A 15,786-nucleotide genomic window follows, 5' to 3' on the forward strand; every position below is an offset into this window, starting at 1 on the left:
GCAGAGGGGTAGATGAATCAGCTAAAGCAATGAGCATTTTTCTCTGAGATACCATTTTAAGTCCAGCCTGGGGTTTTTCTTTAATGTGCGGTTTCCAGCTGGATCCCTGGAGGACAAGGTATTCCCTGTTATTAAAAGCAGCCAACACTGTAACCTATTCCTTTGGTATTTGTCCCACACTGTACCAAAGCCCAAGGAGCACAGGGATGAATGATGCAGGCTCTTTTAGAACAGCACCAGGGCTACGGGAAACTACAGGCAAAAGAGCAAAACAGATTGTGGGGGCGCACCACTGCTTTCTTGTCTCTTGGGTTTGATAACAGCATTGAGAAGATTTCCTTGAAGTCACTGGTTCTGTATCAGTAGAGATTTCCACTTTCAGAGCTCTCTTCCGAAGGACCCTTGCAGGTCTCAAAACATGTTTAAAGGGCAAAAGTTTCACAGAAAACTAGAAGATCTTCATACTTTCCCTTTGTATTATCTTCCCTCTACTTTAGTTCTCACTAATTCTTTGAGGCATAAACCAAATCTGAGATTTGCACATACCCAGAATCTCCTAGATTCTAGATGCCACACGCTATGTGTGCTAAGCATGCAGTGCACTTGCACAGAGTATCAGGCCACAACTGTATCTTAAGCCCCAAAACTAAGGCGACACATCACTCGAACAAAATGGCGGCATACAAAAGAGAGATGTCCTCTCAGAACTTGCAAACCTGTCATTCATTCCTAACAAATACAGCTTTCCTGAGCCTGGGGATCATAAAAGTTATCAGGAGATTAAAAAAAATAAATAAAACAGAAAAGTTAACTGGTTCCAAAAGGAGATAAATGTGGTCATTTTTGCATAGGTTGAATATGCCTATCAAAGAGCCTGGAACTAAAAGTGTTTCAGATTTGGGATTTGGGGAAATTTGCATATATATTACATTGTATCTTGGGGATGGGACTCAAGCATAAATACAAAATGTATTCATGATTTTCTGCTCACCTTCTCCACATAGCCCAAGAGTAACTGCTGACAACCTTTTTAGTTTGTAACTTTGACTTTTCAAATAAAACCAGGAATGAAAGGATCCACTTGTAGACATTTATAAAAAGTTTTAAGATTTCTGAGCATTTAGGCTTCTGGATTATCAGATTATAGATGTTGCCCCCAAACTACAAAATGCAAATGAAAGAAAGGCAAATATCTATTGCAGCTTGTCTCATCCAAAACTGAATTCCCACAATGCACTCTTGCAAATCATTTTTACCTTAGAAATCTGTGCAGCTTCAAAACATTATTTATCTATATAAATATATATTTCTCAAACTCTGAACTACCCAGAGTTATGCAAATGACAAGAAATGATGGCATGAAACAGTTTAATTCATAAAACGCACTGTGCATCATCTTAACAGCAAGGCAAACAGAAATGCATGAACATAAGCATATGAATCATGCAAAAAGTTATTAGGGAAAATTTTCATCTTTTGAATTTGTTTTTCCTTCTTTTTAGTTCAAAAAGGAGCTCGCTGTTTTCTCAACATATTATAATCAACAATAAAACTAAAAATAACAGAGAAATGACTGAGTATAAACTTCCAGTTTCTGCCTACTCCAGACTATCAGCGCTTTAAATCCTGTTCACTGTAAAGAGTTATGAATGTAGACTTATAGCAGAAACATGTCTGTGAATAGACTTCTCTTCTATGTTGGCCAATGTGCTTGTCATAATTTCCCCAGCTTTTAACCAAGGGCCTCATCTGTTACTTTTCCCTCCAGGTTTTCTCTGTTTTCTGAAAGTCCAACAAGCAAAGATCTTATTAAATATATGTAATTTGCTTCATTTTTTAAATTTGTTTTACTAGCTATAACTTTGATCCTTCCTTCAATCCTCTAGAACTACCCAAGTGTCATGATTATTGTTAGTTTTGTGATGGCACAAATACAGTCAAGGCAATAAACATAATGGTGTCAATCACTATTTAATGCTCCAACTAGTTTATGATGGCTGTTTGTTACCTGCCACGCCCATCACATGCCCATCATGCAGGTGACCCCTCATATGTCCAGCGAGGCAGTGGGAACACCTGGTACAGTGTTCCGTCACAGAAACTAACCTAGATCTATTCCCACGACGTCCTATGAAAGCATCAATAGACACTGTGGTCATTCCAAGCATCAGATGGTACTCTTCTGTGTTGAAGTGTGCTAGTCAGAACCACAGGCATATTTTCACTGAACTGAGCGTAATGCTATGCACCATCCTCAAACAGTTCATGGGCATAACCTCTTACTGTGTCTTTGGGACATCGATGAAAAAGGGAAAATACTAAACAAACCCTGTGGTTCAGCTCTGATTCCTAAAAGCCAAATAGTCCCAGCAGTGAAAGGCTTTGACTACACACCTGAGCCATGGCGTCCAGGATAAGGTTCTTATATCTGTAATTAATTTTCTTTGGTTGCAGGATAAGGAGTCTTTCAGACCTCAATTTCTGATCATCTAAGTTCTCAAAGTTGGGGGAAGTAAATAAGTAGTTATAAATCATTTTACTCCCTGTTTGACTACTTGAAGATAGAAAGAGTATACAATGAGTATAGTGATTTTGCAATTATCATGTTACTTCTTTTATAAAACCCAATGGTATAATTCAAGACTTAAAGTAAGTTTTGGCATTAATTGTTGGCTTGTGCATCAAATCCACATGAACACAGTTAAATTCCCTTTTTATTTTTCCTAAGAGGAAATCTGACTGCCAAGAATTGCTCTAGCTCCCTTTAGCAAGCAGCATGTCTTAAAAAATTAAAAAAAAAAAAAGTGGGGGACCTTCTGACTAAGATAAATGCATGGGCTGTGTGTTACCGGACCTCTCCATTACAATATAAATCACCACAGCTCATCTGGCTATGTTTGAGGTTCTCAATATTTTGAAACACCAACTTCCAAGCTTTACAAATAATTTTGCATAGAATGTATGCAGCGTTTCTCTCCTTTCATGAAGCTGGGCTTATTTTCTTTATGTCTGAGTAACACTGCATTAACAGTTTCTTCAGTAGCACTGTGAGTACACCTGTTTGCCAATTCAAACAATTTCTAGAGAAACAAACATTCTATTTAAACAGGAAGAGCCAAGAGAGCTGCATTATTTGAACAACCAAGGGAGAGTCCCCTTCCTTAACAAACTGCAACAAGTATTCACAGCAGAAATGAGCCAGCAGCAAATGACTTTTCTCAAAAGGAGCCTAAAGGAAACTATTCCAAACCCACATAGCCTTTCGATTTCCCACCAGATAATGTTTACACACTAACATACTCAACTGTAAGCTAAAATGCAATGTGAAAGGTGAAACTAGACACTGGGTGATGCTCACGTGCTTGGTACAGACCCCTACCACCACATACATGGAACACCCACACTGGGGTGAAGAGTAACTGCTGGGGTTGATGCTCGCCGAACCTGACGAGTTGGTAGACTCAACACAAACAGCGCAAGAGGATGTGTGCCCTCATACGGGAGCGGGGCAGCAGGCTCACCAGACCCCGCCAGGCATTCACTCCTCACCCCAGGAATGGCAGCTCTAACCATGCCAGGTGGCTTGGTACTGGGAAATGCTACTCTGACCTACTTCTCTCCATCCTATGAGGAGACTGCCTAGAGCTTGGTGAGAGCTCCCCCAACCCAACATTCTGTGGACTCCCTAGAGGGTCCGGCTACCTGAGGGGCTTCTCTGATAAGCCTTCAGCAGTAAAGGAACCCCCCAAACGCACTCAGGAGAATGATGGTGCCACAAAAGACGCTCATCTGGTTCTGAGTTTTCCAAGTTGGAAAGAACACTTAAGTCCGATCCACTTGGAAAAATTTAGGCACGTAATACGGTACGGTCAGCCTAAGGCAAACTGGTAGTTGTCCACCTATCCCCAAACTCAACGGGTTGCATCCAGTAACTACGCAGAGTTTTTAACATGCTGAGCATATTTCAAAAAACAAACATAGATAGGCATGTCTGCCGTGGTAGGAGGCATGCTGGGAAAGTCTCAGGGCACAGCTTCCTCTGCGCCACAGTTTTATCTTAAAAGTCAGTTCAAACGGTTCTGGATTTTTCTAAAAGAAAGGTCCCATGTGCTGAGGTTACTATCTCGGGACAGTAATAAAGGACTGTGCACGTACGCGTGCTTTGTGTAAGCTCTGGTCTCACCGGGTCTCAATACCAAGCCACCGGCTAAAGAGACTGATCCAGATTTCTTCAGAGCCTTCCAGGTTCGGCACTGCAATAAAGGACTCCCTGGACGGTTTCTATTCTACACATTTATCCAATTAAGGCGACTTAAGTTGTCCCTTCTGCGTACGGTACAGAACATCAGACTTGTGGGGTCCTGTTTTAAAGCCGCCATGGCAGACATTCTGCCTGACAGAACTTCCTTAAAATCTCTGGCGAAGGAGCCATGAGCCAAGCATTCGCTCCGGTCCTTCCCCTGTCATTCACGGTGGACTTCATTAAGCCTGCCACCGTCCGGAATAGGCACTCGGGGGCACCTCTCTCTCGGTGTCAGCATGCCGTGCCCTGATTGTTTGGCCACGCAGGAAACTTAGCAATGCAACTTTGCGTTTAATTCAACACAGAAAACGCCCGGGCGGAGATTTCTCTGTGGCAGGAAAGTGTCCCGAGCTCCCTCCACCTGCTTCACCTAGCTGCACGCTCTCAGCCTGTCCTCTGGGCAAAGCCAGGCTCCAGACACTCCGCAGCAGCCCAAATGAAAGTTGTTGGGAGTTGCACTGGAACCCCGTCCCGACCTAATCTGCTCAGGTGCAATTACTGCAGGGCCTGCAAGGTGGGATCAGCTGTTGGGTCCAGGTCTGGAGGCCGGCGAGGTGCAGCTGACAACAGCTCCTGACAGCTCAGGCCAGCTCTGGCTAGCTCTGGCTGGGGTTAGAGACCTGAGCGCTCCAGCCTGCCCCAGACTCCCCTCAAAGCCTGACTAAACCAGTGTCCAGCCCTGGCGGAGGGACGGCTGCAGGGGCCCCGAGCTCTCCCGGGAGAGGAAAGCCCCCGGGGGCAGCGGTCTGGGGGTGGCGAGGGGCCGCAGGAGGCTCCCAGTCCCGCCACTCACCTTCTGCTGCCTCCGGGCCATGTCGGTGGGCTGCTTGGCGTTGAACGGGTACGCGATGCACCTCACCACGAAGACGTAGAGCTGCAGGCGGAGGCGCCGCTCCTGCTCCTCGTCCAGCTGCCGCTCGGGCTCGTCTCGCCCCTCGCTGAGCACCGAGGGGCTCGGGCTCACGGGTCTGGCCGCTGCGCCGCCGCCGCCTCCCGGGCGCCCCGGCGCGTCCCGCCGCCCTTCCCGAGCCGCGGCCGGCGGCGCTCGCTGGGAGCCGCCCGGCGCCGCCAGCACCTCGCGGCTCTCCTCCTCCAGCCCCTCGTCCGACTCCTCCTCGCTGGAAGACGGGTCGAGCATGGTGCCGGCCGGAGACCCTGGGCTCGGGCCGCTGTCCCCGTCCCCGCCTGGGGCTCCTCGCCCAGCGCAGCTGCCCCCGCGGCTCGGCGGGAGCCTAGGACCGCGCGCCGCGGCCGCAGAACGAAAGGGAAAGTGGCCCGGGCTCTCCGGACACGTCGAGTCCGGCGCGCGGAGTGTGTGCCGCGGCCAGGACGCGGGGCGGGAGCGCAGAGCCGCGGGAGGCGAGAGGCGGAGTTAGCGCGGGGGCGCTCGGGGCGCCCGGGGGACGGCACGCCCGGCCCGGCCCGGCCCGGCGGCCCGCGCGCGCGCCCGGCCCCGCCGCCGCCGACCCCCCGCGGCCCGCGCAGGTGACGGACCTGTGGCGCGTCCGGAGCAACACGTGGAACGGAATGTCGAGGAGCGGACGCGGGGACGCGGAATGCGCGTGCGCGCGCCGCCGCGGCCGCCGCCGCCTGGGCCGGGGCGGGTGTGCCCGGTGGCCCGGTGCGCGCAGTTTGCAGCCGGCCCGAGGTGCAGAGCCCAGACCACCCCGGACCGCCGAGCCTCCGTGGCCCTGCAGGCATCCCGCGGAGGTGGCTGTGGGGTAGGGGCGGCGGGGAACACAGTTCCCCTGGAAGAGGGGAGCGAGGGAGGTCTGCACATTGCTGGGACCCGATCCGTGCCCCTCTGCCCTCACCTCCAAGTATTCTTTCCAAGAGACTCGGAAAAGTCCCTCTCCCTTCTTCGCTGTGGTGGGACACGATTCAGCAAGTCCAAATTGTAATCGTCACAGCTTATGCGTGAAAAGAAAACTTGGCAGGGGGTTCTTCTAAACTGGTGTATATTCTTGTTTCCTGCAAACCCGTGAGCAACTTAGATTTTACATTTGCGAAATGATACTCTGATTTAGAGCAAACAGCTCAGTTGTCCCCTCCGTTGAGACAGAATCGACTCAAACCAAACAGTTTGTACTGGGGGGAGGTTCTGTAAACATGCCAGAGCCCGGGAGCCCAGTATGGGCAGCTTGTGGCAGACGCACCAGCTTGGGCATGCAATGCAAGGTCGCTCTCTTCCCTGGCCTCAAGTGGGCGTCTCGTGTATTGTCTGCACTGATTTCTCGGTGCCGGAACTGCCTGGCAGTTTCTTTTTGTCCTTCTGTAACTTCTGTCCTAAGCACACACAGAAGGGAAAATATGCAAAACAGGCTTTCAAGGCAAGGAGTAGTGTGCAGTAGCCTCTCTGACCAGGAGGGTGCAGATCTCAGGGGAAGGAACACGGGACACAGGAAGCAGCCACCAGCTCTGAGCTTCTCTGTCCTGTGGCAAGTAGTAGTTTCAGCTTTTCCAGACCATTTGATTGTTAGATACTCAAAGACAGACTTTCCTTCCGCATCTCCCTCGACGGAGAAAAAGAAGAAGATATTTACTCCTGGGTAATCTTCTCTGTTAATCTTCGATTGGACCCTTGGTAATAGAAGGTCTTTACCAGAGGCCTGCTAGCTGATGGACAATGCTAAGGGAAAAAATGTCTTAAAATTGATGTATTTAAATACTTTTGGAAGAGGTATACAATAAGTGGAAAGGTTAAGCCTTTTATTTAGGGCCTTAAGACTAGTTATCTAGTGCCATTATCAAGGTAACCTAAGGCAGGTAAGTGACGCTATTCTGATGATCCCTCTTTGTACCAGATTTTGCTCTAACCTCTACATAAATTATCTCAGCTGTTTCTCTTTAGTTCTGTAGTGCAGATATGGAACCTGAGGCTGCAGCACTAGGACTGATGGAGTAAGGACTCGGCACGGGCTCTTTTCTCTAGTAGTGGTCTTTTCTGTTGTAATTTGTCTTGATTGTAAATCAGTAGATTAAAATGCACTAGGGCTACAATTCCTAAGGATAAGAGTACAGCTCTAATATAGTCATCCCTTCATTTACTTTCTATCCAAGGTATATTTTTCCATTTTATTAGTTACTACTACTTCTTGGTGTGATAGTTGATTATTTTCTTTCCATTTGATGCAACACCTTGTTTTCTTTGTTCTAAAAATTGTTAGAAGTCAAAGATCTCCAAACTTTGGAGATCCCACCGGAAAACATGTAGTACTTTTAAAAAAACAGCATGTTCAGTGTTTTCTCCATGAAGATGAAAATAAAGGTCATAATTTAAATATTCAAAATACAACAAAAAGGAAAGAAAGGGTAAAAGAACAAATAAAGGAATAGAGGGGCTGCACATTTCAGTTCATATGGTATAAAATATGGGACAGGTAGAATCTTGACACAGGTGATTACATCTTAAGATTTGGAAGATAAGTAAAATCTGGAGATAGATTTTGTGGTGGTTGGTAGAGCTCTTTGAGAAGAATAAGGAGATGTGTTGTTATTGGAGGATGTGTATTACTGAGATGAGCCTTGAGGGCTCAAAAGCCCATTACCGTTGTATCTCTCTCTGTCTCCTGCTTACGGGTCAGGATGTAAGGTCTCAGCTACTGCTCCAGTGCCTGCCTGCCTGCCTGCCCGCAGGCATGCTTCCTGCCATGGGGGGTCATGGACTCACCCTCTGAACTGTAAGCTCTTTCTTCTATGAACTCTTTCTTCTGTAAGTTACTTGATCGCGTGTCTCTTTACAGCAATGGAAAAATAACCAAAGCAGATAAGTCATTATATTTTGGTGCCTTTTGGGGGAGGGACTACAGAAGTAAGGTAAGCTTCATTGGTTCCTGTGCTGTGTTTGGAAGGCATGACCTTGGTTTCCAGGGAAAGAGATGATGAATTTGGCTACTTGAGTAAATAAATAAATAGGATTTTTAAAAATCCGATGCATACGTGACTGAGGGAAGCAAGCGTATGCCCATTTTTTGCTTTCATTTACCTGCTACCATGTTACAATTGGCAAAATTCCAAAAGCATTCAGAAGAAAGACGCTTAGGTGTAGAGCTCAGGGCAGGGGCAAGCCCGCCTGACTGGACAGCTGAGCAGACCAGGAGCAGAGGCTTTTACTGTTTGGACCCACAATACTGGTAGCATAGAAGAGGCCTAATTATGCTAGCACATCCTAGATTGCTTCCTCCTACAAATATTACAAAAAGCACCTTGAAGAGCTTCAAGGCTTCAATCCCGTTAACTTAGTAAATCAGCCACTTTGTTTCTGCTGGGCATAGTTGTGATCTTCCTTCTCATCTAGACAGTCTGATGTTGAGCATCACAGCAAACCGCCCCAGACCATGCCTGAACATCTCTTCTAAACACCTAAGAAATGAGAAAGAGAGAGAACAGAGGAAGTCCTGAGTGTGTGAAGACCTTAGTGGCTGTGTGGGTTTAGCACAGGCGCAGTCTTGTCAAGAATTCTAATGCCTCAGCCCCATGGGAATGGCACAGCCTTCCCTGGGCGAAGCTCAGAGAGACAGCAAAGTCTTCCTAGTGTCCATGTTCCCGTGTTGATAGCATGTACAGGAAATGTCCACCATAGCTTCTCTACCCATCACAGTGTGCTTACAGCCCGAGGACTGCTTTCCAACACAGGCTGCTCTTCCCTCCGTGATCTTCCCATATATGTATAAATTCTGCCTTACGTTATAACACCCCCATCCCCACCCAATGGTGTGTAATAGAGGCACTGAGCTTCCAGGGAACTGCAACTTCTCCATCAGGCAGCCCAATAAATCAGATCCCAGGAACTCTGTGTGTCTGTCTGTGTGTCTGTCTGTCTGTCTATCTGTCTTTTGTTCATTCCTTCTCAGCTCTAGTCACAGTTCCAGGACCCAAGCAATGCAAGGGCTTGACAGGACATGGCTTCAGTGGAAAAGTCCTTGCCTAGCATTAACAAAGACTTTGATCTCTAGTACCACATTAAGTCAGGCATAATGATAGATGACTGTAATTCTAGCACTCAAAGACGGAGGCTCACAAGTTTTAAGATCACACTTGCCTACTTGGGGAGCTTGAAGCCAACCAACCCGAGCCACACAAGACCTTGTTTATATAAATAATTAAATAAGCTATTTTTTTTTTTAAGACTCAATCTCAAGAAATGTAGTGAAATCAGGAACAAGCCACCAAGAGAAGATGACTGAACATGTCTGGAAGAGATGATGAATGTTCAGTTTTCAAAGAGGAAGAGGAGAAAGGCTCATGAGATAATGAAAGATGATCATTATGTTAAGTAAAATAAGACAAGATTCCCCCTCACCCCCCCAAAAAAAAACACAAATAGCCTATGTTTTCTCTAGTGCATAGATGTCAGACTGTGTAAAAAAAAAAAATACTTGAAAGAGGAGGGGCTCCTGTTTGGGAAAAGAAACAGGGCCAGTGAGAGGGGAATAAAGGTGCAGATAAAGTTCAGAGAGTGAATTAGATGAACACATGTAACAGAACAGCATGATGAGAGCCGTTCTTATGTACAAGGAATTACACTGATTGCTCTGGTGAAAAAATGCCAAGAAGAAATCAGCGGGCTACTTCTGAGGCACTCAGGAAGAGGAGGACCTAGGATGGAATGCACATCCCAGACTATAGTAATGCTAATAGGAGATACTGAAATACGGGCTTTCAGAAGACGTGAGAAACTGGAGAGCAGGAGATGATCTCATATCTTTGAGGGTTTAAGTTTCATAACAGAAAATCAGTAGACATAGTTACAATTGTGAACTGTTATGTCCAGACAGGGAAATCATCAGCATATGTGTGGTAGTTGAAGTCACAAGTGTCACAAAAATGAAGTAATGAATTCAGCTGAAGATGTGAACCCGGTTGGCTCTTCTGTATATAAAGGACAGTTTGAAAAATAGGTCCCCAAAATTAATGTCTATTCATTATTAGTTAATTTTATGCTAATAATTTTAATTAAATTTTCTATTTGTGCTTATAATTGAGTTCTTGCCATATTCCCTTTACATATTACCTTTTCAGATCACTATTATGCTCTTTGATGCTCTGAATAATTGATTATATGATGCATAACATAAAACTATGATTGGTTTGTACCATTTCATAAATGCATGCAATACACTTGGGGTTATTCAGTGATTTATTTTACTTTGGTAAAGGTGAGCATAAAAACAAATTGAAGTTATACAGCTTTTTAATGAAACACCTTGAATGCTAAGGAAAGATGGATGAACAGTAATAAAACACAAAATGTGTTTTGGCAATGATATTTAAATAGATGTGTGATCTGAATATCTGTAGGTAGGCAGTTCTGTATTGAATGATGGCTGCTTTTGACTTGAAGAGAAGATCTTAACTCTTTCAGTCACAGATAAAAACCATTCTTTCCTTGAAGAGAATATGGACTACTCTGAAGACAATAAATTTAGCCTCAAAGAAGATACATATGAAACATACATGAGAACAGAACAAATAATTATATTATATGTGGTGTTAGAGAAAAATTATCAAAATATTTTTAAGCAGTTTGTAAGTGGATGTTTTATTATGTGATGTCATGTAACTGGAATTAAAATTATTTTGCAGCAAAAGGTGATATTTCTAATGTTTAATAAAAGATCCATTTTGTAATATTTATAAGGAAACTGTCAAAACACAACCCAACTAATAAAAAGCACACACTTACAAGGGTAAAATGAAAATTATCAATATTCTTGAAACCTTGAGATGATCATTCATAAGGCTATATTCCTCCTGAGAAATTCTTTTCTTTTTTATATTAATTATTTTTCCTCAATTACAATTTACTCACTTTGTGTACCAGATAGAGCCCCCTCCCTTGTCCCTGCCACCCTGTTTTACTTCCCTCCCTCTTCTCCTCCCTTGCGCCTCCTCAGTCCACTGAAAGGGGCAGTCCTCCTCCCCTTCCATTTCAATCTTAATATTTTTCTTTCTTCTTTCCAGTTAGAATTTGAGTTCTATAAGAAATTGTTCAGAAACCCAACTTATAAATATAATTGTTGAAAATAACGTACAAATGATTAGCATAAATTGTCTTTTAATGAGCAACACACACGAAGAAGTGATGATGAACATGAAGGAAAATACTTGAAAGACTGTCTGGCATATATAAAATCTAGTTTCTTACAGCTCTTAGGATCACTTTTTTATTAGCTTTACTTTCAGACACAGAAGTAGAGGAACAAAAAACTAAAGTTTAAATATATATATATATATATACATACATATATCTATATGTATGTATATATATATATATATTTGTTAGGTTTTACACAGCTCAGTTCATATTCCTTGATTGTTAGCTTTCAAATAATCAGACCAACTCACAAATATTCATTGTGACATTTTATTATGATTTTAGCAATTTTATAATTATTGTGGGAAGGTTTGGCTTCAAAGAAAAAGCTAGCATGGATTTGCTCCCAACACATCTGTAGGCAGTCATTGGTGATTGGTTGCAATTTGGTTGGTATCTAATGTTTCCATGCTATGAAAAATTTAAAGGAAGCAAACAGGAGTGAATTGGATTGTAAAGTGCAGGAAGGAATAAAAAAGTACAAACCCATTGTACTGAGGTTCTCAGACTGTCCTGAGGAGAGCTGACATTAATTGAAGATTCATATGTGTATAATCGTGGTCTCTATGGAAGCTGATATTAACCTCTGAGACTCATGTTTTAAATGTTGGAATACATACCCACAGACCGTGTAAGATTTTTGTGACAATGGAAGAGTTCAGGAGATGTGCTCCAAAATGGACAAAGCTGTAAGTAGGCAGAATCTATTTCTCCCTCCAGCTGTCATAGTTCTTTTGTACTGATATTGACTTTGTTGTTAAATGCATTTTCTACCAGTCAATAGCATATATTGAGTGTCTATTTTATATTAAGCACCACGATAGGACACTGTAAAGAGAAAATTGCATTGATTGACTAAGAACTCAAACAGGTCTCACTTGTAAGATGAGAATTCTACTATTGTAAACAACTTGCAATATGTCAACAACAGTTCTCAAGAAAATAACTAGAGTGGAGAATTTTTGATGAAAATTTTCATAAAATGGCATCAGATGGGAAAATGACGATGCTTGACTATTAAATATTTATTTACTTTTGTCTCTAGCATTTATTATCAAACTCAATCTTAGGATACATTTTCACTCTTGAAAGTTATGAATAATCCAAAATAATTTTTGTTTTTATGAATTTTTTAAATTTTCAATATTGCTCATTTTAGAAAATAAAACCAATAGATATTCATCTAAAAGTAACTATCTTAGCTACTTTTCCATCGCTGTGATAAAACACTATGAGGAAGGCAACTTGTAAAAGGAAATGATTAATTTGGCCATGAGGACGAGCAGAGGCATGGTGGCACAAACAGCTGATCTGTAACATGGGAACAGCCAGGGTAAGCTTTTGCAACCTCAAAGCAGTGACACGTTTCCTGCAACGGGGCGACACCTCCTAATCCTTCCCAGATAATTCAATCAGCCTGGCACCAAGCAGCCAAACATATGAGTCTATGGGAGCCAGTCTAATCAAACCATCCCCAAAAGAGCTTCTATATAATATAAATTCTATGTTCGTATTAAAAAATCTGTGATAAGTAGATTACATGAAAAGAGCCGGTTTGTTTTACACAGTGAAGATTCCTTTAATTTCTGATTGAACAGAATCATCTGGAATCCCATATCAATTTCTCAGTTTATATGTTACTATTCATTGTTTTGGTTCAAATGGATTAAAAATGATACCTCGCTTAAATATTTAGTGTAAGGGTGGTATTTAATAGCTTTTACATTTTGTTCTTGGTGGAGAAAGTATGTTTCTGGGGGCAGGATTTAGGGGTTTCAAAGCCTTGAACCATCCCCAGTGTTCTCTCTGTCTCTCTGTCTCTTTCTGTCTCTCTGTCTCTGTCTCCACCACCCCACCATGTGCTTTCAATTCAAGAAGTGAGCTTTCTGATTCCCGCTCCATGTTGCTGCGTGTCGCCATGCCTCTGCTCTTCCATCACTGATTTTATCCCTGTGGAATCTCAAGCCAAAATGAGCCCTCTTTTCCCAGAGTTGGCTCGGTCACGGTGTTTTAACTCGGCGGCAGCAACAACAAAAATGACAAACGCAGTATGCATATTCTTCTTTTCTGGTACACCAAAAGTCAGCATGTAGCAGTTTCTTTAAGATTAGAGGCAATTCACTTTGGACCCAGAGAAGAGCATGTCTGGTTGCATGCGGGTTGATGCCCCAGGTCCCGCCTCTGAGAAAAAGGTATCGGACGGGTCTGATGCTCTTTGGGTGGATGACACCTAAATGAACATCGGTACAAAGTCCCAATTTATTTCTAATATCAGAGATCAGACCTCTACTCTTGCCTGATGCGTCTAAAACAAAAAGGGGGAACTGTAGAGAGCTGCGGAATGCTATGCCTTAAAGATGGAGCTGGTTTCCGCCTTCCACCTTCCCGATGGTGAGTGCTCTCTGTCACGAACAACTCCACATTTGACTAAGGCCGAGGATCTGGCTTGCTTCCATGTATGTGGACCTATCTGCATTGCCCCCGTGGCACGCCTGGGTTGGCTACCCAGAGGCTATTTAAGCTGTGGGCTGGCTTTCCCCAGGGTCCGAGGATTGTTCAATGTTCCTGAATAAACTGCATTGAAAAAAAAAAAAAAAAGAAAAAAAAAAGATTAGAGGCAATTAAACCACATCAATACACTTTTCTCAACATAACAACTACGTAACAACATATCATGCATCTTGTACTTTGGATGAATCCTCTCCCTACATGTGATTTTATAACAACATCTATGTGCCATTTGTACATTTTTTGTTTGTTGAATCATGGATCTTCCAAATGATGACGTAGTTTATTATATAGCATCAGAAATTATATTTATCACTAACTATGAACCTCAAAAGAATAATCTTTAAGTACTTGTGTTAGTTACTCTGCTTTTGTTATTTTAAAACAGGATGACCAAAAGCAACTACAAAAGCAAGGTTTTCTTTGGGTTTGTGGTTTCAGAGGAAGAGTCCATATTGCAGGGAGACATGATGAGAGACGACTGGAGCAGGAAGCGGGGAGATCACATCTTCAACCACAAACACAAATCAGAGAGCGCGAAGATTAATCGTAGGTTGTCTTGAAAATCAAACAAACCTAGAATCTGCTGGGAAGGGAATAGCAATCGGTTGACCGGTGGGCAAGTCTGTGGGGATGCCTTCGTTAGATCCGCTGAGCTGAGCCTGCGGTGGGTGTACCACTTCCTGCTATAAACAAACGGAGCCCTAGCGCACAGCAGTTCAATTCTCGCCTCCAACTGCAGACCTAACGTGACCCAGAGATCTCCTACTGCGGGGATTTCTTCGCTGTGGTGAGCTGCGCCTCAAACTCCTTCAGCTGCCTTTGCCGCGGTGTTTTATCTCAGCAACAGGAAAAGAAACTAAGACAGGAACAAACAAATTTATACCCGAACTAAAATTTAGAATGAAGTGTGTATATATATATATATACACATTATATATTATATATTATATATTTATAATGAGTTCTAATGAGGTTTTAGAACCCACACTGTTGAGAAAATATTTCTACTTTGTTCTTTTGTACTCAACATTATATATATATATATATATGTATGTATATATGTGTGTGTGTTTATATGCATAAAAATAGCCTAGATAAAATAAACCTAATAAAAGCCATCTTCTACACAATTTACTGTGTCTGGGGAGAGAATGATGACTAAAAGCCTAGAGAGTGTATGTGAATATGTAACTTTATGTGTGAGGCTCTACATGGTTGTAACCCGACTCCGGAGAGAGGATCGTGTGTGTGTGTGTGTGTGTGTGTGTGTGTGTGTGTGTGTGTGACTGCAAGGGGGAAAGGGTACGATGTAGGAGAGAGAGGAGAGAGACACCGTATGTATCAAACCCACAGTCTTCACATCACAAGGGGGTTGTTTATACCTTTCTCACTCCTCAGAAGTGTGAACAAACAAACAAATAAATGTCAAAAATACTATTTAAAACTCTACTCTCAGGAGCTTTAGTGAATCTATAAATCCCTACATAGCACTCAAACCAAATTATACCCATGGGCTGTTCTAAGGAAAGAATTCAGAATTTGTGTCGTGGAATACAAGATACCCCAAAGCTAAGAACCAGTCTATCCAGGTACTTGTTTTTAATTAGGGTTGAAATATGCCTCGGGTCCATATTTGGTAACTAGAGTGAATACAGATTAGTCGTATAAGTCGCGTGTGTGTGTGTGTTTGTGTGTGTGTGTGTGTAGCACTTTCTTACTAATTCACCAGGGAATTCTGTTCACCATTTTCCCCTATGACCTCCTTAAACTGGCTATGTGATTTACATTAAAATAATCAGAAACACTGTTCGGAAAGGTTTATCTTTCAATGTCTGTGTTTAAAGTCTGAACAGTGACAATGGGTATCAATCATTTA

At 43.2% G+C, this 15,786-nt stretch overlaps 1 protein-coding gene across 9 annotated transcripts in view; it reads right to left on the reverse strand.

Annotated features, from left to right (window-relative positions):
- The window catches only part of Cadps2 (calcium dependent secretion activator 2), a 520,278-nt gene extending 514,544 nt beyond the window's left edge, over nucleotides 1-5,734 (reverse strand). For all 9 annotated transcript variants that reach the window (XM_060374001.1, XM_060374000.1, XM_060374003.1 and 6 more), the window contains exon 1: nucleotides 5,097-5,734. In XM_060374001.1, coding sequence (XP_060229984.1) covers nucleotides 5,097-5,441 — 345 coding nt within the window. In that variant the 5' untranslated portion in view covers nucleotides 5,442-5,734. The remainder of the gene's footprint in view (nucleotides 1-5,096) is intronic.
- Between the last annotated feature and the right edge of the window lie 10,052 nt (nucleotides 5,735-15,786).

This window comes from Meriones unguiculatus, chromosome 21, assembly GCF_030254825.1.
Source record: "Meriones unguiculatus strain TT.TT164.6M chromosome 21, Bangor_MerUng_6.1, whole genome shotgun sequence".
In the NCBI taxonomy this organism is placed as follows: Eukaryota; Metazoa; Chordata; class Mammalia; order Rodentia; family Muridae; genus Meriones; species Meriones unguiculatus.